Source organism: Cheilinus undulatus, linkage group 23, assembly GCF_018320785.1.
Source record: "Cheilinus undulatus linkage group 23, ASM1832078v1, whole genome shotgun sequence".
NCBI classification, from domain to species: domain Eukaryota; kingdom Metazoa; phylum Chordata; class Actinopteri; order Labriformes; family Labridae; genus Cheilinus; species Cheilinus undulatus.
Window position 1 is genome coordinate 25101363 of NC_054887.1, and position 24784 is coordinate 25126146.

The 24784-nt window shown below is 39.6% G+C and overlaps 1 protein-coding gene across 2 annotated transcripts; it reads right to left on the reverse strand.

The window, feature by feature from the left end:
• Positions 1–2608: 2608 nt before the first annotated feature.
• On the reverse strand, positions 2609–23994 carry mtpn (myotrophin). Of its 2 annotated transcripts, XM_041780606.1 has the most exons (5): positions 23639–23994; positions 18287–18400; positions 16429–16512; positions 3838–3957; positions 2609–3573 (listed from the first exon to the last, which is right to left on the reverse strand). In XM_041780606.1, exons 1-4 carry the CDS (start codon positions 23708–23710, stop codon positions 3868–3870), a joined length of 360 nt encoding a protein of 119 aa, XP_041636540.1. In that variant the 5' UTR covers positions 23711–23994; the 3' UTR covers positions 2609–3573; positions 3838–3867. The 2 variants fall into 2 exon arrangements, with proteins under 2 accessions (XP_041636540.1, XP_041636539.1); XM_041780605.1 differs by having other exon boundaries at positions 2609–3957.
• Positions 23995–24784: the final 790 nt, after the last annotated feature.

The window sequence follows — 24784 nt, forward strand, 5'->3', positions numbered from 1 at the left end:
ATTCCTGGCTACCATTGCACCATGAAGACAAAAGAACTTTCTGAGCAACTCGAGAAAAGGCTATGTAGAAGAATAAGTAAGGGGATGGATTAAAAAAAACAAACAAACAAACAAACACAAGACAGTGAACATCCATCATCAAGAAGCGAAAGGTATATGGCATGACTACTCTGAAGGAGCTACATATGGAAGCCCATTTCCACCACTTAAAAAATAAAAATGTGGAAGTTTGGGAATTAAAAAAAAACAACAAAACAAAACAAAACAAAACAAAACAAAACAAAACAAAACAAAAAAAAAACAAAGAAGAATCCTAAGTCATATTTACGAGATAAAAAGTCATAATTAAGAGATAAAAAGTCGCAATTATGAGATAAAAAGTTGAGATTATTATAAATTATTATTTTGACTTTTTATCTCATAATTTCGACTTTTTATCTCATAATTTTGACTTTTTCTTTTAATTATGACTTTATTATCTCATAATTGCGACTTTTTATCTCTTAATTATGACTTTATTTTCTCATAATTTCGACTTTTTATCTCATAATTTTGACTTTTTATCTCGTAATTATGACTTTATTATCTCATAATTTCGACTTTTTATCTCATAATTTTGACTTTTTATCTTATAACTATGACTTTATCTCATAATTGCGACTTTTTATCTCTTATGACTTTTTATCTCGTAATTATGACTTCATCTCATAATTTCAACTTTTTATCTCATAATTATGTCTTTTTATCTCAATTTCGACTATCTCATAATTTCGACTTTTTATAATGTAATTTTGACCTTTTATCTCATAATAATGACTTAGGATTCTTCTTTTTTTTTTTTTAAATTCCCTAACTTTAACATTTTTATTTTTTTAAGTGGCAGAAATGGGCTTCCACAGATACAAGCTTCAGCAGCTGAGACTCTACTTGCAACCATTGCCAAAATGCTGTAACTTTGATTCTGCCAAAGAAAATCAGAGTTTTGATGATCTGAAAGTGTTTTTGATTACAACGTATATCAGTGGGAGGGTAGATCGTCGATGGGTGGCTTTAAATGGGAGATAGGGAGCAGTGCACAGCGCTCTCTATCCAGTTTTCTTATCAATGAAGGAAAGATGGTCAAATATTCACAGGAAGTTGTCTGACTTTTAATTAAGTAAAAGTTCTGTCCATCTTTCTTGTTACGCTCTCTCCAACAGATCTCTGTACTGCTGCTGATATAATTGGCTGACAAGCTTGGGGTGGATATAGACTTTTTGGCACGGGTGCACAACTAGTGTCCAGATGACAGCAGAAAGTCATCATCAAGGATCGTTACTGATTTAGCCTTATTGAAACATATCTGCTTTAACATTTGTCTATCTAAAATGTTGCTTAAGAGTATGATTTTTAGTTTCATGAAGGGAATGCCCTTATCAGCCCCAACAGAGGAACCCAGACTGCTGACAAGGATTAGCAAACAGCTCTGTAAGTCCAACAGTTTTTTAAAAGGTATGAAGAGAAAATAAAAATGTCCATAATATGAATTAAGCCTACTTCTTTCGTGACTTTTTGAAATAAAGGAATCATAGTGTATTATAGTGCTGTGTAAAGGATCCCCCCCCCTTGTCTTTTTCTTTGCATATTTGTCACACTGAAAGGTTTCCACTAAAGACATTATCATATTAGACAAACTGACCTGAGTAAATACACAATACTGCTTTTAAATTCTGATTTCATTTATTAAGGGAAAAAGCCATCTGAACCTACCTGGCCCCATGTGGAAAAAGTAATCGCCCCCTAAACCTAATAATTGGTTGCGAAACCCTGAGTCTTAAGTCTTTCACATTGCTGTGGAGGAATTTTAGCCCACTCTTCCTTACAGAATTTTTGACTCAGCCACATTGGAGGGTTTTCGAGCATGAATGGCCTGTAGGAGGTCATGCCACAGCATCTGAATTAGTATTAAGTCTGGACTTCGACTAGGCCACTCCAAACCCTTCCCTATTCTTTTTTTTTTTATTAGTCATTCAGAGTCAGACTTGCTGGGGTGTTAGGATAAGTTGTCCTGCTGCTTAAACCAAGTGTGTTTGAGCTTGGAGTCCCAGATTAATGGCCGAACATTTTCCTTCAGGATTGTTCTGGGTTCTTTTGTGACCTCCTGGAGGTGTTGCTGATAACTTTTGGTGTAAATTTGGTAGGTCAGAAACTCCTGGGAAGGTTTACCACTGCTCCAAGTTTTCCACATTTGTGGATAATGGCTCTCAACATGGTTTGCTGGGGTCCCAATGCCATAGAAATGGCTGTAACCCTTTCCAGGCTGATAGATATGAATGACTTAGTTTCTAATCTGTATTTGAATGTTTCGACGGCATGTGTGTTGTTTTTGGAGATCTCGTAGCCTGCTTTACTTTGTCAGACAGGTTCTATTTAAGGGGATTTCTTGATACAGATGTCAGACTTTGATGTGGCTAGTGAAATTGAACTAAGCTTCCCCAAAAATGTGGCTAATCACAGTCAATTCATGATTTAAAAAGGAGACCAGGTAGGTTTGGATGGCTTTTTTTTCACCAGTTTTCACCACTTACCTTTTCTGTCATTTGGTTATAGAAGAGACGACATGACAAACTTATTTTTTATAGGTATTTTTATTTGTTTTTACAGACTTTTTGTCACAACAAAGTCAGCAAGAGCATCTATTTTTGTCCGGTACATTGTAGTAAGTCATTGAAAGCAACCAAGAGAGGACCAGCAACCATGTCATAGCGAAAAAAGCAGAGGCAAATTTGACATGCAGCAAAACAGGCCGGGCTTCCAACCACAACCAATGTGAGTGGCGTGCTAACACCCCCACCCCATCATCCACTCTTAACTAACCCATCACACAGGGAGCCCTCTGAGGCCATGAATTACAAAATACACACAGAGAAGATGCAACAAAAAAGGGGATTTTTTTGCTCTGAATTTTACTCCAGGGAGGACAAATGAACACATCTTAAAATTCTTTATTCTATTAAGCAATGTTTGAAAAAGGGAATCAGTAACACATTTTTAAAACGGCAACATTCAAGTCTTTCTAGTTAGCCAGCATGGTGATTGGTCTACAGAATAACTTTAATGAGTTACCAACGTATAATTTCTCAAAAAACACTGTCTGATATGTAAGTGATATGCCGAGTACAAAAGAAATTCTAACCTCTGGACCGCTCTTAACCCACTTATTCCAAAGTTTCACGATTGGATTGGAAGGACAGTTTGGTCGATTACAAAAAGAAATCAAGGTAAGGGGAAGAGGCCACACGTAATGAAAGGTTTATGCAACTTTACAACCTTTCTTTTAACTATTTAGTATAATACAGTGCAATTCCTGTTCATGAGAGTAAGCCCTGGCCGAACAATGCTTATGATTTTGTAAAAAAATGTCAACACACTACGATCTATTTTCATTTGATTTCTTTACAGTTTAAAGAGAGAACAGCAAACGTCAAATGTGTAATTAAGTGCTAGCTTTGCTTTTACGTTACAGAGTGATTCTCTAGTCTGAGCAGTGGTCTAGGATCCAGGTGCGAGAGCGCTCCCCCAAGTGTTTGGTCCCTAAGGGAGACATAATTGACAAGTCTGTTAAAGAGCTACAGACAGAGGCCAAAAGAAGAGGAAATCCTATCCCAGAAAAAACTGAAAAAAAAAAAAAAAAAAAAAAAAGAAACAACAGAGTGAAGGAAAATCACCAGACAGACAAAATGACCTCCAACAAACAGACAAAAGCAGTGTAAAGACAGAGGCTGATAGGGGTAAAAAGGGCCAAGTCCATCTTGTATCAGGGGACCACTGCATCCATCTGTCCGTTCGTTCACCCACCTGTCCGGCCACCTCCCACACCGCGCTGTCTCACTTGAGCAGAGCCTTTATGGCTTCGCACTCAGATGCAGCTTCCAAGGCACAGACGCCATTCGGTGCTTTTATGTCTTTGTCAGCTCCCTGTGGAGGAGAGAGGACATGAATATTAAATATACTCAGAGGATGCGTTAAGTCCATAACACAGTGTGGTGCCAACTCCACAACTGAGGGTTAAGGTGATGAGCCGTGACCTCAATCTATAGCCTCTTTAAGTATCATTTTCAAACAAAAGGGCAAGGAGGAGTCACTTTAAGTGGCAGAGTAGCAGCACATGGAGAAACTTTTATTGGGCAGGTGATAATTGTGTGCTGTTCTGAAAATTTCCCTTGGAGTTCCTTGGAGTTTTTCTTCCTCAACTTCTCTGTTCTTGTTCCCTTTGCTGAATGCCTCTTGTGAGAGCGTGTTATTCAAGGCACGTGGATGTAAGGCTTTAAAAAGGGGATCATTAAGATGAAATGTAAATGATGTTGATGGACTGAATAAAATGGGACCAGTTCTCAGCTTGAACTGGTTCTTGATTCCCATCCCTAATCAAGACCAAAAATAATCACATTTTCAATCATAACCGAATATTTTAATGGAAAATAGGCAGTTTGGACTTGACATGGAACAAAAGAAAAGATGGAACAAAGAGATGAGTCATATCCTTCAAAATAAAAGCACATCAAAGACTTTTTGCAACATATATACTTTCAGTACCCACTAAAAATGGCCTTGCAACTTCTTTTTTGGAACTCAACCTTCTTGTTGGGACCCAGGTTTTGGACTAGTTGACTTGATGCAATTCACATTTATGATCAATCAGATTTGTATACACCAACCTAGGAATATGACACTTTTGAAGTTGAGTTTGGAATCCTTTGGTTTTTATCCTGACACCAGTGCCTAAATGGTGCCTGAATCGATACTTTTAAAGAGGAAAGACAGTGTTATAAAAGTCACCCACTCAATAAAATCTGTCTCGGTATCATAAAGATGCCAACAGAACACACAAGTAGAGCAAACAGGCATGACTTCTTAGCATATTTTGTGCCTTCCTGGAGTGTTAGGGTGGTGGGGTACCGAAATGAAGCACCAAAATCTATCTTGTAATTCGGTACGGTAGGTAACGGATGTACTGGTACTGGCACTACATTGGTTCCTGACTTCAATACTCATCCTATAAATAAGTACCACTCTTTACTAGGAATGTGCACAATTTATGGGTAAAACAGTTAAATGCATTTATCAAATTAGCCAGCGCAGGATTTACAACTCGGTTGAACTTACCTATCAATTTTTTATAAACATGGGCTTGAAATCCCTGTCTATGATGCTCTTTCAAACTGTAGTAAACCTCCCATCTCTAGAGGCCACTGTAGCTTCAGTTAATGGTCACTGCCTTCCTTTCTGGCACTTCACTGAATGTAAAAATATGAGAAGCTCAGCGGTAGCTTAGCAGTTAGCATGTAAAAGGAACAGCGTGGTACGACAGTTTTGTAAAGTAGTAAATGAAAATAAAGCGGTATGTTGGCTGTTGAGGGTTGAACTCACGTATACCTAGTCACCTGAAGTTAAAAGAGGCCACAGGGGTACAGATGGCCTAGCGGTCTAAAGCGCTACCCATGTATGCGGGTGGCCCGGGTTCGAAACAGGCCTGTGGCCCTTTACCACACGTCTCTGCCCACTCTCTCTCCCATTTCCTACTCTATCCACTGTCCTACTCTATCGAATAAAGTCATGAAAAGCCCAAAATAATCTTTAAAAAAAAACTAGTCGGTTACACAAAATTTAGATGAGCGTTGATAGAAATGAGCGTAAATGAGCAAAATAGACACTAAGGAACATCCTTACTCCTTAACTCTCATTCAGTGATATCCGGCTGGAAATCTTGATACAAATCCCAGAACTATTGGAATAGTGGCAGATGCCAAAGTTTTGCATGACGTTTTTTTGCATCCTTATGTCTTGCCCTCTGATACCCCTCTGTTCCCATGTCCAGAGGGGGAAGTTTCCCTCTGAGGTGCACAATAAGGGAAATGAGGAAGATTTCATGGGTAGTCTCCTCTAAAACTTTGTGAATATTTTCAGTTCACATATGCAGAAACCAACAGACCATTATTAAGTTCACTGTGACACATTAGTGAATCATCATGGAGCTGTAGGTTTAATATATGACTCATAATATCTATAAGCGCCGCTCATAAATTAGTTCAGACCTTTAATGAGAGCTATTGTAGTTTGATGAACAGAGACTAGCATTTAGTCGGCTGTCAAGATAGGCTTTGTTCCCAAATGGGCCATTAAATATATATATAAAGGTCTTCAAGTTTCTGAACTGCCTGCCTGATGTTAAATTAACTTTCTGAGTTTGAAAATGCCACGACAGGACCATCAACAATCCACTATTGTTAGCTAACAGTGCTCATCAGTGGATGTTGATGGTGAGTGCCTTTACTACACACCAGTAAATTGTTCACTCTATAGCTTGTCACTTGATAAAACTGTCGTCTATGACCACAGACCTCTTGGAGGCCTGGTATACAACAAAACTTCAACAGTACAACTTTTGTCACTTACTTTTCTCAAACTGCCACTGATAACTTGCCTGTCAGCCTGTCTTTATCCTGGCAGCACATGTAAACCAAAGTCCCAGACGCCACAGCACAAATCAATTTGAGCTTTAAGGGATAAAAGAATGAATGTGACAGAGATGGGAGTGGACACAATCATTGGATTACTTAGGACCAAACACAAACAGAGAAAAAGCAAGACAGTCAGATGGACAATATGTCGAATGCACATGTAGTGACGACAGATTTAATGGCTAACAGAGGAACGGAGGGGAAAGTAGAGAGGGAAAGAGACTTGTCTTTGTTTGGCCTGCCAACTTTAGCCTCTTAGCAAAGGGCTTACAGAACCAAGGCAGAAAGAGTCCATTGTTGCGTGGAGAAGCAGGGCATCAGAAACAATGTGCCCTACTTCAAGTGCCCAGCAGTATGAGGAGGTTTGTCTGGGTGCAAATTCCATGCCAGGGGAGCAACAGAGCGCATCCAGAGCTAGAGATTTACCAGAGCTTAGCTGGTAACCTGTCAGATCTGCATCTCTAATTGGTAACGAGATGAAAAACTAAGACTTTGCCTTTGTAGAGAGTGTGCACCTGTCAACACTCCAGCAGTGCAACATTTGAACTGGTGACCCAACATCCATTAACGGAAGGTTTTCATTGAACCATAGATGACCGTGGCTTAAGCTACAGTTAATTTCTCACAAGAGCAACGATACAGAAAAAGTTAGAAATACTGGGAGTAACAATTACAGGTTTTAAAGGATCAACACTGCTGCTACATAAAAATGAAAAATCTGTACACAAGGGTCTGGAGTATCACCATGGTTGGTTTCAATTTGTAGTGCAAGCTTTGACCGGTTAGATGGCAGCAGGTTTTGCAAAAGAAAGTCCGTGTAGACAGCGAAAACAAGGCGGAAAGTTATCTGCACTTTCGACATACCAGCTGCCACGAGCAGCAATCTATAAGTTGTTTGCAACTTACACTGTTTGTCGTTGTTCAGTTTAGTCTGGACCGAGGACACCTCTTTTGGTTGGTCCAAGGTCTGGCTGTTGGTTCAGACCGGTTCATTTCACAACTGCTGTATTGGTTCAGACCAAACTACAGTGGTGTGAAAGCACCCATACATTTCTATCATTTAAAAAGCCAAACTGGTGCCAAAGGTCCAAAACCAGTTCGTCTTACTGTGCTGAGCTAAATGATCTGGTCTGGTGAGTACATCAAGCAAGGCTGGATGAACACCAGCAGTGAAAACAGTCAAAACTGTACTGAACCAAACTGGATTACTTTGTGGAAACAGACCATACAGAAACCTTGTCTGATGGGGGCTTTTGATCCATGTCTGAACTTTATTTCCTGAGTATGTCACTACTTTTAAGACTCAAAAGGCTGAACAATTTATGAAAATAATCTAATTGCAATTTTTCCTCCAATATATTTTATGCATTGCTCCACAAACAAGCAAGAAATCATTCTATATTACAACAAGCACAATATAAGTAAAACTAGAGGTAAACAATTTAAAAAAAGATATCTTAGTACGATTTTGGCTTGTATAGCCATTTTGATACCATTTGCTATATTGAAGGGTCATTTCACATATTATTCTCATTTTGATGAAGAAAAATAAATACATGAGAAAGAAAAGTTGGATTTTGTTAAATAAATAAATAAATAAATAAATGCTTGAATAACACCAAGCTGGTATTTTGACACTTTTCAGGTTGAAGACATATTGGACTGTCTGGGATTTGAAAATTGCAGCATGCCAAATTGTGATTTTATCTAATTTGCGATGATATGCCCAGCCCTACTCAAAAGTAGCTCAAGTTGTTATTTTTGCAATTTGAGCATATGGCACATCTGTAAATGGTACAAAAAATTCAGCATTTTTGATAGCGCTTCTCTGTGCAGAAATCCCTTCCTGCCTCTCGTGTTCAGTTCTTTACTTTGACGTGCCATCGTCTGCAAACAATCTACTGATGAGTTCTTTATCTGTGTGAACAGGTATTGACATAAAAGTGAGGCTAATGATCTGATATTGAGCCAACATTTGCCTTACATAGAGTTGTTAAAGCCAATCAGTGCTTCGATTTCTGAATTATCAGCAAAGTATCAGAAATGATGGTTCTAATCTCCATTTCACATACGAACCAGGGATGCACCAATGCATTGCTTAAACATTGGTATCAGTCACTATCAAGCCTCTTGAAAGACACTGGTCATCATCAAATAAAGTATCATGAACTGATGCCAGTAGCCAACATTTAACCTTCGTTTTGCATCAATATAAACACTTGACTTCTAATTCAGAAAAGACGTTTGTTACAAGCAGAAGAAGTCATCAAACATGAGGGAAAATGTTGACATTGTGGGAGTATTGCACCAAAAAGAAACATCTTCATCTGTATCAGCAGTCAATTAAAGTATTAATTAACTCATTGGGTAATCTTTAGTATTGGCACCGTGCATCTCCAAATCAATTATTTTAGAACATTTGATTTCAACACAAAATTAGGGTGCGATTTCTCACTTATGACCTGTAACTTCCATGAGTGTGAAGTGGTTGCTGATAAACAGGTCAAGCATTTTCTTAGATTTACCAAAATAAGGCTTCTTGGGGAAAATCAGTATCCTTCACCCCAGCCCTATACCATTTTTTGAAATGACTAGTTTTACGCCCATTTTGCCAGACTGAAGACTATATTTGGATTGCTGTGTCCATTTACCTTTCCAATAACTGCTTTCTCATTTCTATCAAGTACCTTGCAACCAATCATTTTGCTCTACACTCTAGTGAGTTCAGGGGATGAGGAAGAATGGGAAAGCTTTATTTCCCTCTCCTTTATGTCTTCAGCTCTTGGGAGGCCATTAGTAAGCTGTTCAGGAACATACTCAGACTGACTCTACAAGCTTTATTTAGAGACAGCATCATAACTTGATCCTACCATCAGTGCTGCCTCACAAGGCATCGAGATAACAAATGATGATCACTTAATGTATACCATGATATATGATGTGAAATCCCCTCTGGTAACGTCACACCTGTAAAGTCCAAAAAATTATTCTCAAGGGCCAGCCAAAGACTGATACGCCTTTAAGACCTTTATGGTAGAGCTATAATTAAAGCCTGGCCTATATAGTTACCATCTCTCAGGACATATGTGATACCATACCCAATGGCCATCCAGCTTCATGGCATACTCCTGGCACCACCTCCATTAATGAGCTCTCTCCAACTTGATTAATGACCTTTCACGCACATCTCACAGTCAAAGATTAGTTGGTGAAAGAGAAGCTTGTGGCCAAGTGAGACACAGCCTAATGAGTAAGAATAGACTCCCATTATGTCTTCAAGGAAACTCTTCTGGTATTATGGGCCAATATGAACTAGTGCTCTGTTTAACTGTGATGCCACTGGCTGTCATTAACCCCAGGAACATATGGAAGTGAAAGGTCTTCCATGCACAGTTGATCAAATATTAGCTGATCAAATCATTTAAAATGCTAATATCACAACAAAACTGTACAGCTTGAAAGAGTTGCAGAAAGACCACAAAAAGGAAGGATTTCAATTTTTTATGATTATGATTATAAGAATTGTTCATCATAGCACTGCAGCAGCTTACCGTATTTTCTGTACTTGATTAATTTGGAGACCGAACCCTCTAAAGCACTGTTTTTTCCACAAACTTAAAAACCCAAAACAGTTATACAATGTTCCAGAACATAAAAAAGGTGTCAACAATGTATATATAAAACTCAAAAGATTCTCTTTTTTAAAAAAAATAATATTAAAGACACAAGTATGACTATGGATGGGTATCAACATAACCCCCATAAGTATTTTGTTATTAAAATCATGCTACTTTATGTTATTACTTCTTCAAAGGGTTTCTATTTTTTTTTTTAAGTTGCTGTATTAAATCATTTCTTATTTCTTCTCAGTAATATGGTAGGCTTGGAAATTAATCTTAGATTCTTAGATTCTTCAAAATCCAATGTATAAGGCACACTCATAATAGCAATTTTTCATCTATAAAGTTAGCGGCATCCTATGTACAGATGCAACCATTAAAGTTGAGATGCATTGACATGACTACACGTACTGACTCCAAAACCTCCCACTGCATGAGACCGCAACAGACCCTTTCATTGCGTATTGCAAGCTGCTACACCACCACTCAAAAAGGGCTTGTAGTCATAGGGACATGGACCTGGCTGGCCAGAAACACCTTTCTCCTCGGTCCTTTAAAACCCTGCATGTAAAGTTAAGAGTGGGATTCTGTTAAACCAGTTGTAAACTGGTAAGCCAGCTTTGTGGCAGGGATGCAATAGAATCAACCTTTTCAATGAATTCAATGACAACATTTGTTGACAACAGATTTAATTGTTGATGATTAGTTGGATGTGTTTTTCCATGCTCAAAGCGTTAACTGCACTGTTTTCCAGAGCAGAGATTGATAAGGAGTGAGCCATCTCAGAGGTGCTTGCATTTCAGCGACTGTGATGCGGCATGGAAACAAAACACATCATTACAGTGGAGGCTGATGCAACATTACCATGTTCCATATAGTATAAACTCACGAGCTGCTAATAAAAGTCTCAGACTTCTCCTGTAGTGTCTTGTTAGTGGTGAGCAACAAGCAGACATGGGTGCCCAGCTTGAGTGCTTGAGTCTTGAGAAAGTTGGACATTTAGCTCTTTAACAGCTGGACATTTAAAAAAGTTTAAGCCATACATTTTATTCTCTAATTTACATTTTAAGCCTCACCCACCTTTTCACGCAATGCATCTCATATTTTTCTTCTTCTAGGCTGTAGGTCTATACTTCACTACTATCACTACAAGCTGAAAGCCATTTAATTAGTAGACTTTTTATTCCCCAACAAAAAAAGGACATTCACCCTGACTGTAGAATCTGTGTAAAGTTAAAATTAAAGCAGAGAAAACAACGGAATTTGGGAAAAATACCACTAATTTCATAGGGCCCCAGGAGGATGGTTTAAAACTTAATTCTAGACTTTGTCTTACGCTGATGCAACTCATATATCCTGGATTTTCCGGTAACCCTTTAAGGGGTCAGGTTTTCTAGAGACACAAGTAACAGATACAGAAAGAAAATCAATCTATTCTTTAAATGAAGAGTATTATTTTCTTTATAGCCATCAAATGGCCCTTGAAATGAAGTCTACATGGTTTACTAACTTTTGTGGACTAATTTAACAAAATAAATCACAAATCTCTTCCTTGTATTGAGGTCACAGGCAGCATAATAGAGACACTATGGGGTTAGGTTGAATAAACAAGGCTACAATAGGAACTGACTTGACATAGTAGTACAGTTGTTCTTCCTTCTCAATGGTCATGTACATAATTCCTCATAAAATAAAAGGAAGTGTATTCATGTGTGTATGGCCTTTCTCTGTTGACACTAAATTAACTGGCCAGTCTCTGCAGACAGTAGTCAGCACTCTCAGCCAGAATCCTACAGGTGGGTCGTCTATTGGGGTTAAAGCCATCTTTCATAATTTATTTCCAACAACGGCTCAGCATGCAGTCGGGGGCAATGGTCGCCTCCCATGATGCACCGAGCCATTCTGTTTGCAAACACAAGATTGTCTGACAGTTGAATAGTCACAATTCAATATCCTCATCGGGATCCTTTTATCCACAGAAGTGCGGTGGCCATGGAGCTACAGGTGCTGCCATACAGAGTGGATATGCGGCTGCACAGTCAATGGTGTGGCTGCTGGACAATCCATTCATTTCATGTTGAGACACGGAGCAAGTTTTGAGAGACGCCAGAGGTAGATGTATTGAGATCTGGTCCCTGTTGTGACTGATGACCTTTCGGCTGCATCCGGACACTAATCCTTGCTGGATGAGGATGGAGCCATGAGAGGAGCAGACCTGTGGGTTCACCCATATCTTCGCCTTCTGCTGTAATCCCTGTTGAGATGAGCTACGGCTGCTTTTGTCGTTGTGATCCAACCAGAAAGCTTTAGTATCTCATGCAGAGGTAGTACTTGCATGGCCGCCTATTTCAGTTGCAGAAGAGCTTGTGGCTTTGATATGGATGTACTAGGGCTGTGAATATGCGCCTGGTGGCAGGGGAAATAAAGAGAAATGGCTGCAGACAATAATTGAGACTTAAAATGGACCATATGCTGGTTTAAAATCCAACTTGTGATTTTCTTTAAACTTGATATATGAATAAAATTTGCTCTTTTAGAGCTGAGGTATAACCTAAAAATACACTATGAAAACATCATTCACAACTGCTGAAAGTTAAAAGCTTGAAAAGTTTATAAAGTTACCAACAATATTTTATTCAGCTTACAGCCTGTAACACAAAAACTACAGGCATTCAGACAATGGTTTGTGTGGAGTAAAAGGCAGAGCAATGTGCATGTCGACACTTGCAACTTTCAGAGGGGGAAATTTACAGAGAAGTAAACTGCTATCTTCTTCCTCTTGGCGCTGTCTGCTTCTTTCCGTGTATTTCTGAGCCAGCAGATCTGACGGCCAGCTGATAGCGGTAGCCAGCTGCTGGCCAATTGCTTACTAGACTCTGTTGGCTTCTGAATGCGAGGGCTGAGGCGTGCTGTTGTGTTGATGAAAGTGTCAGATTAATACAGCCGATGCCAACAGGAATACGTTCAGAGCGGAGTGCCATATGAAGTGACTTTTGTTGAGTTAAGATGAACATCTGTATAGAGGAGCTTTCATTTACACTGCCTCATTTAGCTTGGCTGGGAAGAGATAGCAGCTCATCACCGTCAACCTCTGAATATCTCTCTCTCCATATATTAGTTTGCAGGTGACCAAAACAAGCCCTGTAAGTTTAAGGCATGATGTTAGACACATATGGAACCATCCACTTGGCAGACAAGACAGGCTGTCTTCTGCTACAGATAACAGACAAGTTCACAGTCCCAGATGCCATCTACATAAGGTATAGTTCTCATATGCAAAAGTTTTACGCATGTAGAGCACTAAGGATTCATCATGGGGGCTTGGCAGGCACTGTCAAGATTAACACAAGTTGACACAAGCTCGATAGCATCTCTTTCGTTTGAGCCTTTCCACCCCTGGTGAAAGCCGACAGTTTTCAGGCGCTGGGGCTCGTGGCAACCCTACAACCCACCTGGACGTACCCTAGGCTCTGCTTACTTGCCACATCCACCCCTTACTCTGCCCTAAAGGTTCGGACTAGATTATTCACCCATGCCCTGGCTAATGTTCAAAGATATCCAGAGCAGGGTTATGTCAATCCTCTTTCCTACCTGATGGGGCCTTCAGGTAGCTTACTCGCTACATCTACACCTTACTTCAGCCTGAATTTTATCCCAAACATGCCTTAAAGTTCTGCACAGTACTGTACATGTTTTTACTTGTTTCATCTTTCAAACAGTAGATGATTGTTGTTTAATTAGATGCACAAACCGATGAAGAGACGAGCCTGGGTTGTACTTGAATAGAATTTTTCTAATGGGTGCGTTTCCTAAGTGCATCGGCTCTGTCTTGAACATAGACTGTAGAAAGAATTAGACAAACCCTGTGTGAAATCAGCTGTCTGTTTACAATAGGTGGACTCAAGCAGCTCTTGAAGCCAATCCACGGCAGCATCCATATTGAAATCGCGGTCTCAACTGAACTTTGGATCAACCTAACAGCCCGCCTACTAAGCTCGACTTCCTGTCAGCTAACTAGCTAGCATTCTGGTTGACAGAAACGTAGCTTCTGCCTGTCAAACTATCTGTCAATCAAATGAGACGTGCCAGTCAGTGCACAGTGAGGTTTTTCTTAAATATAATCTAAGCCAGTGTGGTAAAAAAAAAAACTCACCACCCCCTGTGCAACGAGAGTATGTGAAGACATTAGCTAATGAGACATGTTTGGCTTTTTGAACCAGTTTATTTCTAGTGTAAAAAGCGGCTTTTTAACAGGTGTTCAGACGGGACTCCCAGTGTTGCAGACAGCCTCAAGTGGACACTCGCTGTATTGCAATTTTTAGCACTTCCGCACTGGCTTCATTTTCAGGACCAAAGGTTGCCGCTTGGTCTTAGACCATCACAGCTTTCATACCAGGTCTGATGCTGGGTGTTGGCTGTCTCTCCCTGTTGCCACAGCCCTATCTTTCTTCACGTTTTTATCAAATTCCCCTGAAAGCAACTGGATTCATTGTATAGCCTGAGCCAGGAAAATTTCAGAATGAGAGTACTCTGAAGCAACAGGGTGAGTTCTGCCGCAGAAATGCTTATCCGGGCTTTTACTTTGAAAGCTGGAAGTTGAATTGCACTATGTTTATCTCGCATTTGACATATTCTACTGATATAGAAACAGAATTAGACCAGTGTTTTGCAGCTTGTGGCCTTGTGATTCATGAAGAACCACAGTGAAAGCGAATACTACAGATGTGGAAATACACATCTGCTGTCAAGTTAAATATGGATCAAGAAAAAGCAAGAAAAAAATAGAAGGGTGCTCTATTCCCTAGATTGTCATGTGTGGAACGCAGCGCTCACACAGGCAGTCTTAAAGCCCCAACCTGTTAACATGAAAATCAAGTTGTGACACTGCTGAGATACGTGCCCAGTCTGAAAAGGGGTCTATCATCCTATAGAAGAGGAGACTTTGGAAGAATACTTTAAGCTCCGCTGTCCCTCCAGGGAACAAGAGAGCAAACTTTTCCCAGCCATGTAATAAAATATTCGTTACTTGTTTACTTATATTACCCTTGAACATTGACTGAAAAATGACAGCTGATAAGATCCTGAAAGGTATCCTTGGGTAACTTCACAAGCTACTGTTAGCTAATCAAACTCCCATGCTTTCATGGTGAAGTCCTTGCCCTTCACATCCAATCAGCAGCTTTACTAATGCAGGGGCATCAAAAATGCATAGAGCTGTCCATATTTACTAGTATGAAGACTCTCATCCTGGTGGTTGTTTAAAGTAGAGAAAGTGTGGTTTGCTGTACTTAGAGATTGCAATTGTGTTGGTCACAATGCCCAAAATGTGCAGTTGATCTCAATATCTGTTTTTCTGAGGCTGTCAAGTGATGTTGGGGAGTTGTTTTACAGATGGTGGGTTAACAAACCTACACTCTTTTTGCCCTCCAGGCCTCTGAGCTGGTCACATGACCAAAAATGAATTCCAGAGTGGTGTCAAGCTTGTTCCATGTGTTTATGCCAGAACTAAGTCTTTGCAGTTCTTGACCTTGCTAGTAGAAAACCATTCAGCTGTGAACCAAAGGCCAGTAAATTAAGGAAGTTGTAGGCTACACATGCTAGTAGCTCTAATTATACACATGGAGGAGTATCAGAGCCTTGTGGGTTCAGAAAGATTGAGCACATGGGCATCAGTTCCAGGCAGGGTCATTTGTCCTGAGGTGAAACAAAAGTCTAGAAGTCTACACCAGATCTGTCATTTACCTGTTCATGACTGCATCGAAAAAGACATGCATAAAGAGGAATGCCTCGCCCCACCACAAAAATCCCTCACTATGTTCAAACTTTCTATTTTCATCTTATGTTGTCTTCTGCTTCATGTCTGTTGGTCTGATTGGACATTCATTACAGAATGCTTGTTATTCAGCTGCATTTCTACAGCGTATACCAGCTGTGCCTGACTCCGCGCCGTCTCTCTCCAAACAGCTGTGCCTGTGTACGCAAACGTCTGCATCTATCTGCCTCACCAGAGTAGCATTTAAGATGGTTCTAGAGTGAGGAGCAGTTGAGGAATGACAGATCTATAGATGGAGGAAAAGTCCAGGCATCTATGAATAAACCTGCTCAATAACACAGACACAAAACAAGTGAACAGCTGCATTACTGTGATGCTCTATGAACATTCCAGCACAGCCTCCACAGGGCTGCTTTAAAGGGTCTTTTGTGTGTTAAGTTACCTCATCAGCACAGTCTCTGACACATCAGTATGCACTAGTGGGTGAAGGACAAGAGGCCACCTCTGTGTGCAGATGTAGATGCCAAGTACTAACCTTTTCTAGCAGGACCTTGACACAGTTCAAGTTACCCTCGAAACAGGCGCAGAGCAGTGGAGTGAATCCGTGCCGGTCGGTAGCCTGTAGGGAGAACAGTTAGGAAAAACATGAGGAGGACACAAAAACAAAACAAAGTGAAATGAAGCTGTTTGAAAAGTGAATTAACTCAGTCAAGGGTGAGATGCAACTTGCTAAATTATGGTTTAAGAAAAGGGAAGCAGCTCTACTGTCACAAAAACCAGCTATTTAGGTTGTGTATTTGCGTCTGCCTTGGTTAGACTTTTCCAAGTCTGAAGATGAATGCAGCTTTATTTATAAACCCTACCTAGCAGGAAAGTAGGCATGGGAGACCTTTAAAAAAGCTGCAAGATACAAAGGAGCTTCATCCGAATTACAGATGTCGATACAGTTGAATGGCTAAGTGGCCTTTTAGTGGATACGGATCAATCCAGTACAACAACATCAGAAGAGACTATTGAGGCTCAGGGGGCCAATCAGGCTTAATGTGTGGTCTGGCATGCAGAGACAATAGTTGAGTGAGAGAAAGGATGATGGCTAAAATAGCACATAATACACTGCTTTTAACAGCCATGGTACTTCAGTTCAAACAACATCAGAACACAATGCCAGTGGCATTAATGCCACATGTGGAGCCCAGTGAAAACATAGAGAGAAATGCAGAATACTTTAAAAAGAAGAGGAATAAAGTGCATATCCTGGAGTGCTTTGGAATTACTGGGATTTGCTAAGACGTGGAAGCAACTCACAAAAATTTGATACAGCTATAGCAATAGCCAGAAGGCTTTCCCAAAGATTTTGAAAAGTTTTTGTGGAAAGTTTGGCGCAATTACATGCAGCCAGCATTCTTTGCTACTGCAGTGGGTCCTTTTGGTTCTTCTTCGTTGCTTTAAAAATGGTAGCCCGTGCATGACGCGCTTTCTGGCAGTGAAGAAGAATTGACTTCCAGTTTACAGCGCTAATATTTAGCATGGCTAAATGAAGAAAAATATAAAGCTAAACCAAACCATATCGGATCAGTGCATAAACTCCTCAAACACCTGCATTTTCAGCTCTGTGGCTGAAATCACTACCAGCTGACTGTACTGCCTTATTGCAAAGATGGTATCCATCACAGTGCCATGTTTCAAGTCACTGAGCTATTCAGAGCGACATGTTTTGTATCACAAATGTTTGCAAATGTAGACTGCATGGCTAGGTGCCTGTATTTATACACCTGTGGCAACTGGTCAGATTAAAATGGCAGAATTCAATAATTAACAGATGGTGCCAAATACTTCTTTCCATGTAGTGTGGATCTGTTGGTCTTTCCTGAAACTCCAACTTTACTGGTAGTATTGGCAGGAATTGTCATATCTGCTGAGGCCAATAATCCGCTTTTGAAGTTAATATCTGCAGATGTTGATATCATGCAAATAATACTAAGCATTCCTAACAAAAAAAATGTTAAACATTTAATGCAACTCTATTGATATTCATTTATTCCAGAATTTCTAGTTACTAAAAGTTAACAAAAACTTTTTTCCTCACATGAAGTTTGCTAAACTTATAAAACCCAGAAATCAATAAAGGAAAGCTGAAACTGGGGCTGCTGAATTATAGCTATAATCATAATTATGATTATTTTGAAAGACAGTTAAACCTTCTTTATCCTCCAAAAACGACTCTGTGCTGGTGCTACTCATATTACATATTTTATCATCTGAAACAGTAAAAAAGCAGATTTTAAGCCCCTCTACACAATCAAGAAGTGTAACAACTAACATGAAAGGCAGCAAACAAAGGCACAGTTATTCATGCAAAGAGCCTGCGATAAGAGCTGGATTCCGTCACTCACATTGATGTCTGCTCCCTTAGAAATGAGGTACAACACCACCTCTGTCTGATTGCAGTCTGCAGCTATGTGCAGGGGCTTCCTCCCATTTTCCAGGGTCCGGTTTACATCTTCAGCCTGGAGAGGAGGAAGACGACACATTAGAAAGGGTTGATATAAAATAATACACGGCTGTCACAAACTGGTTATGCTTTACAAGGTGGCCACCAAGTTCACATGGCGCGGAAACTTCACTGCTGATATGACTCTGAGAATAAAACTTTGTGGCCAAAAAAATAACAGACACCCACCACCCCTCTTTGTCTCCTTACCACACAAACACATGTACGTGCTGAGTGAAAATACCCCCAGGAAGACATGCCAACCACAGCTGCTGCTGTCAGTTGTGGCTTTAGTGACACATTTATGACAACAAATCATCTACACACACAGAAAGGCTCTTGGGACAAAAACATTCATTCATAAATGACAAAAAGGCCGACGAAAACAGCACTACAATAGAATCATGTGGAGGGCCCTGAATCATAAAAGGTGTATCTTGTTACTAAAGACCCCCTTATGGAAAACCTGATCCTGGGATGACAGAGCTACCTTACCTGTCTGGTTGCCCCGAGGCAACTTGAGCAAATGCAATAAAGCTTCACTGCAAATCTTAAGAGGAAAAGTAAACTAGGACAACAAGGAAAAACAGTCTGTTCTTGTGTTAAATAGGCACATGATATGATCTACAATTTGATGTATTATTATGAAAAACTTAGGCTAAATACTGTCTTCTCCTTGTCCTCATTTATACACTTACAGCTTTGATAATAATGTAATCAAAAACTTCATTCATCTAGTGTTTGCAGAACTATCAAAAGACCTTGTACACAGCAAACACTTTGACCTAATGAGCCTGACAAGCAATTAACACAGCTAATTTTTATTATGGCTGCATTCCTGTAAAGATAACAGTCATTCTTCTTCTTGCTGCTGTCCATTCCCTCAGCTCCAATCTTTTTAAAATGATTTTCAACTGTGTAGCTTACCAATTTTTATGAAAAGAAGAGCATTAAACCGTTGAATGTAAAATAAAAACATGGTAATTTGAAAAGATTTATGCTGCAATCAAAGGAATGTTGAAAAAATCCATCAAAAGTAAGACTGAACGTAGACCTCCCCACAAATTTGGCTGGGCCCCTGAAAAACTCGTAGATTGGCCCACTCCAGTTGAGATTTATTGATGGCATCAATGTGTTTCAACAGCAGCACTGGTGCTAGCATGCTGGGCTACAGCTACTTCATTTTGGAGCGGAAAAGTGTGCCAAAATATTGTTAGGTTCTAATGTTTAAAATACTTATTTGTGACACCTTTTAACAACTTTTCTGCCCTATTTAACCACTTTTATTTGCCACTTTTAATCAATTTTCCACAATTTGCGCCGACTATTGCCATGTAAAACCAATCTCGTCACATTTTAACCTGTTTTCAGCATTTTTACCGCCAAATTTTGCCACTTTAAACAAATTTCTACCACTTTTTAATACTTTTTCACCACCTTTTATGGCTATTTTTTCTAATTTTATCCACAGTTCCCTATCTGTCAAGTCAGATTTACTCATTTCTGCCAATTTCTGTTTCAACCATACAATTTTTGCCAGTTTAAACAATTTTTTCCACATTTTAATTCCATTTCACCACCTTTTAAGCCACTTAAAAGCCAATACTGCTGCTGGTGATCCTCTTACTACCTTTAATGCTCTTTCGTTTTTGTGCAATTTAAACCCTTTTTTGCCACTTTAATCTAATTTTTGCCACTTTTAACCCATTTCTGCTACTTTTGAAATCCTATTTCACCACCTTTTCTCTGCATTTTTTGCCATTTTTAACCCACTTTACAAGGGATTTACATTTTTAAGATGGCTAAATAAAATGACACAAATTAACAAAAAAAATATTTGTTGTAGCTAGTAAGAGTGGTTATTATTCAGCTATTAAGATAAAATATGGTTACCATGGTTAATCTTTACAACAGCCCCTAATTTTGGTAACTCAATGGGCCTCCAGTTTGGCTGGGCCCCAGACAGCTCTCCCATTTATCCTCCCTTAGAGATGGCCTTGTCTGCACATGACTATTCTTGAATGTGCATGGCTGTGTTTAACCACCTTCAGGCACAGTGGGGTCCCTGGGGGTCCGGCACCTTTATTCTGGAGGTTGTGGGCTGAGAAGGTTGAGAACCCCTGGTTTAGACCATGTTTGCCATTAATAATGGGGTAAATTCCGCATACTACCTGACTTGTGAAGCTGCTCCTGTTGGACTTTTGTTATTAGGAGGACAATCTTCTCTATTCTGTCTGTGTTTCGTTTTTTGATTAGCATGTGCATTGAGATTCACCTTAGCCGTTGTAAGTTAGCTGCTGATGCTGTTACATGGCTGCTGTGCTAATAAAACCAGAGCCATGGCTGAAAAGGATTTACCTCTTATTATTTTCTTGCATTTTATTATTTCTTATTGAGTAGTTAGATGAGCCTGAACACTTCTGGCTAACGTGTCATGCGCGAACACTTAAAATATTGCAGCATAACCCTCCGAGCCCTTAGCTATTTTTTAATCCATTTTGTCTCACCTAGACTTATTGTCATAAAAACGCAGGAAAACATCAACCATGTGGTGCACAATCAAGCTCAAAACATCTTTTTAGGACCATCTGAGCTTCATGAATGTGTACTGCAGTAATATAACTTGAATTTTAAAAAGTTAAGGGACTAAAAAAAAAAAGGAAAAACTAAACAGCAATTAGAACTGAAAGGTTTTTATGTGCGACACACAGTTAAAGACCCTGAAAATGTCAGCCCGATAAAAAACCTGTAAGTTTATAAAAATTAGGCTTCAAAATCATGAAAAATGAGGCAGAAAAATCTGCTCCACACCCAGTTTTTCCACTCAGGAGAAAAATGATCCCTTCACATTTAAGAAAATGCAGCAACCTGAACATAGGAAAGCATTCATGCTGTTGGATGGCATTTAACTGACTGTTAACTTTCAATGAAGGCAGTGACATCAGCTAACAACAGACTGTACTGAGATGAACTGCTCTATATTTTATATCACTGTAGCATTACAGAGGTGGGGTTATTTCCCAAATATTTGCCCCGCCCAAATTAAACCCAGTCAGGAAGGAGGGGAAAACTTTCTAACGGTCTAAATCCAAAATTCAGTCACATGTAGACCTCAGTGTGTTCACATGTTTATACCAACTATATTCCAACATTTCTAGAGTGTTAAGACACACATTTTGGATTTCACTTAACATACTCTTTAATAATAACAAAGATGTTTTTACACAAACTAGTTCTCCCATGTCTTTGGGATCAAAAAGTGAAGAAACAATCATTCTCTGAAGACAGGTCCTCCAAATATCATATTTACGAAAAAAGTCCTTGCACTTCCTGTCTGTAGAGACACAGGGGGCCACATCACAGACTCTCTGTCTCACTTTCTCTCCATTATGAGCTGAACAGGCCATCTCCTTAGTGGTCTAAGTGTTGAGACATATAGGCTAGTTTGAAAGCTTCTGTATGGGAGTCAAAGGCATGTCAAAACAGGGGGCTTTCTGGACAACAAAAAATAGTAATCATTACGATGCATGTTATTCAGCGTTTTGATAAACCTGTGTGTACTTGCTGTATATGACGTCGATCTCAGAGGGTTACAATAGCACGTGCACTGAGTGCAAATTTTGAAACATTAGTTGAGTAATGATGGCCACTGTAAGTATTGGAGTATTCATGCTCGGGCTGGGAATTCAAGACGAAATTATAATATTGATTGCTGCAATCTTTAAATCACAGTAGGTGCAATGTTTCTTTAACTTGAAATGCATGTATGTCAAAACACCAGTTTAACACTTTTTTGCAGCTGTTATGCTATGCATGGCCGCCATGCTGGCCAATCAAAACAAAGTTCTGACCAGAGCTGGGGCTGAGCACTAGGAGAGCTAAGCAGTGAAAGAAAAAAAAAAAAAAAACTGGGAGCTGGCTCTTCTGATTCACTACAAAGCATCGGCTCTCAGAGCCACAGCTTTTGCTCATGACCCATCACTAGAAAGAATACACAATATGAGGAACTTAAGAAAAATAGTTGTGTATTAAATCACAATTTGATCTTTTTCCCCATATTATTTAGCCCTAATTTATGCCCATCCCTTCTAGCTGTTGGTGAAAATGTGTACAGGCCAAAAGAAAGTATGTTTAAAAATATTATTTTCTATAAGTTTTGCATCTTTTCAGAATTGCAGAAATTGATGTTTGATGTGAAAGACCCCCCCCCCCCAATACCTCTACCGAGAAATCTGTAAATATGAACAAACAGAGCATATTACAGTCAGATGTGCTCCAAACTGCAAAATTAATGTAATATGATTACATACTGGCAATCTTCGTTACTTCTTAAGTCCAACTGAGCAGTTATTTATGATCTCTTAACAATCAAACCAAAAACACGCTTGTGGACTTTCCTACAGAAAACAAGGGGAGCTTACGAGCTAGTGTTGTGAAATCCGTGTGGCATAACAGGCACTTCCAAGTTGAAGAAAAATACATTTACCGTCTTTGCCAAAAAAAGATTATGGAGGCTACCTTGTGGGTATCCGGGGATTTGTTCTGACCGGGCCTCAAAGCTCCTCTAATGGGACCCCCGCCCACCAAGGCTAGCTGGAGGCCTGGCCCGTCTGGAGGGTAGTTCCTTAAAATGTTAGCTAGACTTGCTCACAGCAGGTTGAAGAGCTGACATTTCACCGACACGCAGATAAAATAACACACGACATCCATAAACAGTACCGTCAATTTGAAGCCGAGCATGGCATCAGTTATTAGCTACCGTTAGCTTTGTGTATGAATCACTAACAGCTGATGCTGCTGTTGATTAGCTTACCAACAGGTTGCTTCCTTAAGAGAGCAGCTACAAAACTGCCTACTAGCTGGTTTAAACTTGTTTTAGAGCTAAAACAAGCCCTAAACGTTTAAACGGCTTCGCTGATGACTAATGTACCGTTAGAACAAAGACAGAAAGCGCTGACCCACTACCTGCTCCTTCTATAGGTAACCGAGCTAGCACTGTGTCGCTAGCTTTCGATGCTAATAGCATCAGACTTTCGTGTCTATTCTCCATGTTTATGCTCCACAATGACTCGTGATGATTTAATCTGTGTTTATTAATAATTTAAAGTGATAAAAAATCCCCGTTATGACACCCATCTTACGTTGGCTAACTTATTATTTCCTAACTCCAGCTACCGTTAGCCCGACCGGTGGCCATCTACCTTCAGTCATTTTATTGCTTCGGAAATAACAGACTATTTCAGATATATCTTACCGTTACCAGCTGGGTTTTGATCTCATCCATGTCCCCGGTCTGCAATATCCATTTCAAGTCAGTATCGCACATCTTCCTGCGTTAGCTCAGGTCTGCTTCTTCCCTCTCACTGCAGGGCGGTTGTCAACTTAAATGCTAGAGAGTTAAAAGTTAGCAGGCTAACGTCAAAGCCGGAAAACTACTCCTGTCGTCGCGGCGAGCACGGTCCCAACACTCTGCTGAACTCGATGTGTACCCAGGAAAGCTGTTTTAGGGGGGTTTGGGATTTCAACGGCCAGTACAAAAACAGCCTGGAGAGAAGTTCTGAGTGGCAAACTAGCTGAGAGGGATCCGCCTTTCTAGAAGCTTGAAGTGTTTCCGATAGCCTTCTTCTTCGTTTGAGGACTTTACTGCAGTTTCAATCAGCGATGCCGCATTACTGCCACCCACAGGTTGTGTTCGCTCTCACACAGCCCGTTCGTTTAACACCGTGATGAGTTACTTTGGATACTTGAAGGCGAGGGTGCTCATAAGAGGGGTAAAGGGGAGAGCTTTCTGGGGCCCAGCCAAATTGGAAGCCCATGGGAGTTCATCATCATGATCCACTGTAACAAATAAGCCATGATAACCATATTTAACTTTTAACCTCAATAATAACCACTCTTAACAAAGCAACAAAGAAACAATTGCATCCATTTATTGTTGTACAAATTAGGTCTGGGCAGTTAATCGCAAATTAGATTAAATTGCAATATGGCTTGCTGCAATTTTCAAATCGCAGAAGGTGCAATATTTCTTTAACCTGAAATTTGTGTCAAAATACCAGGTTAAAACCCTTTTTTTTGCAGCAGAGATTATACACATTAAATATGCAATCATTCAAGTGCCATAATTTTAGAATAATCTACAAAAAAACCTTTCTTTCTTCATTTTTGTATGTTTTTCTTATCATATGAGAATGATGTAAAAAAATATCATTCCCTTAAATACAACAATTTATATCCAATTTGCAATATGAGTCAAAATCACCACAATTTGATATTTTTTCAGAATTGTGTTGGTTACTGGATAGAATGACTTATTGCTTTTGCTTTCTAGAAAATACATTAGATGAAGAACTGAAAAAATAATTGCATATTAAATCGCAATATTGGGGGAAAAAAAATC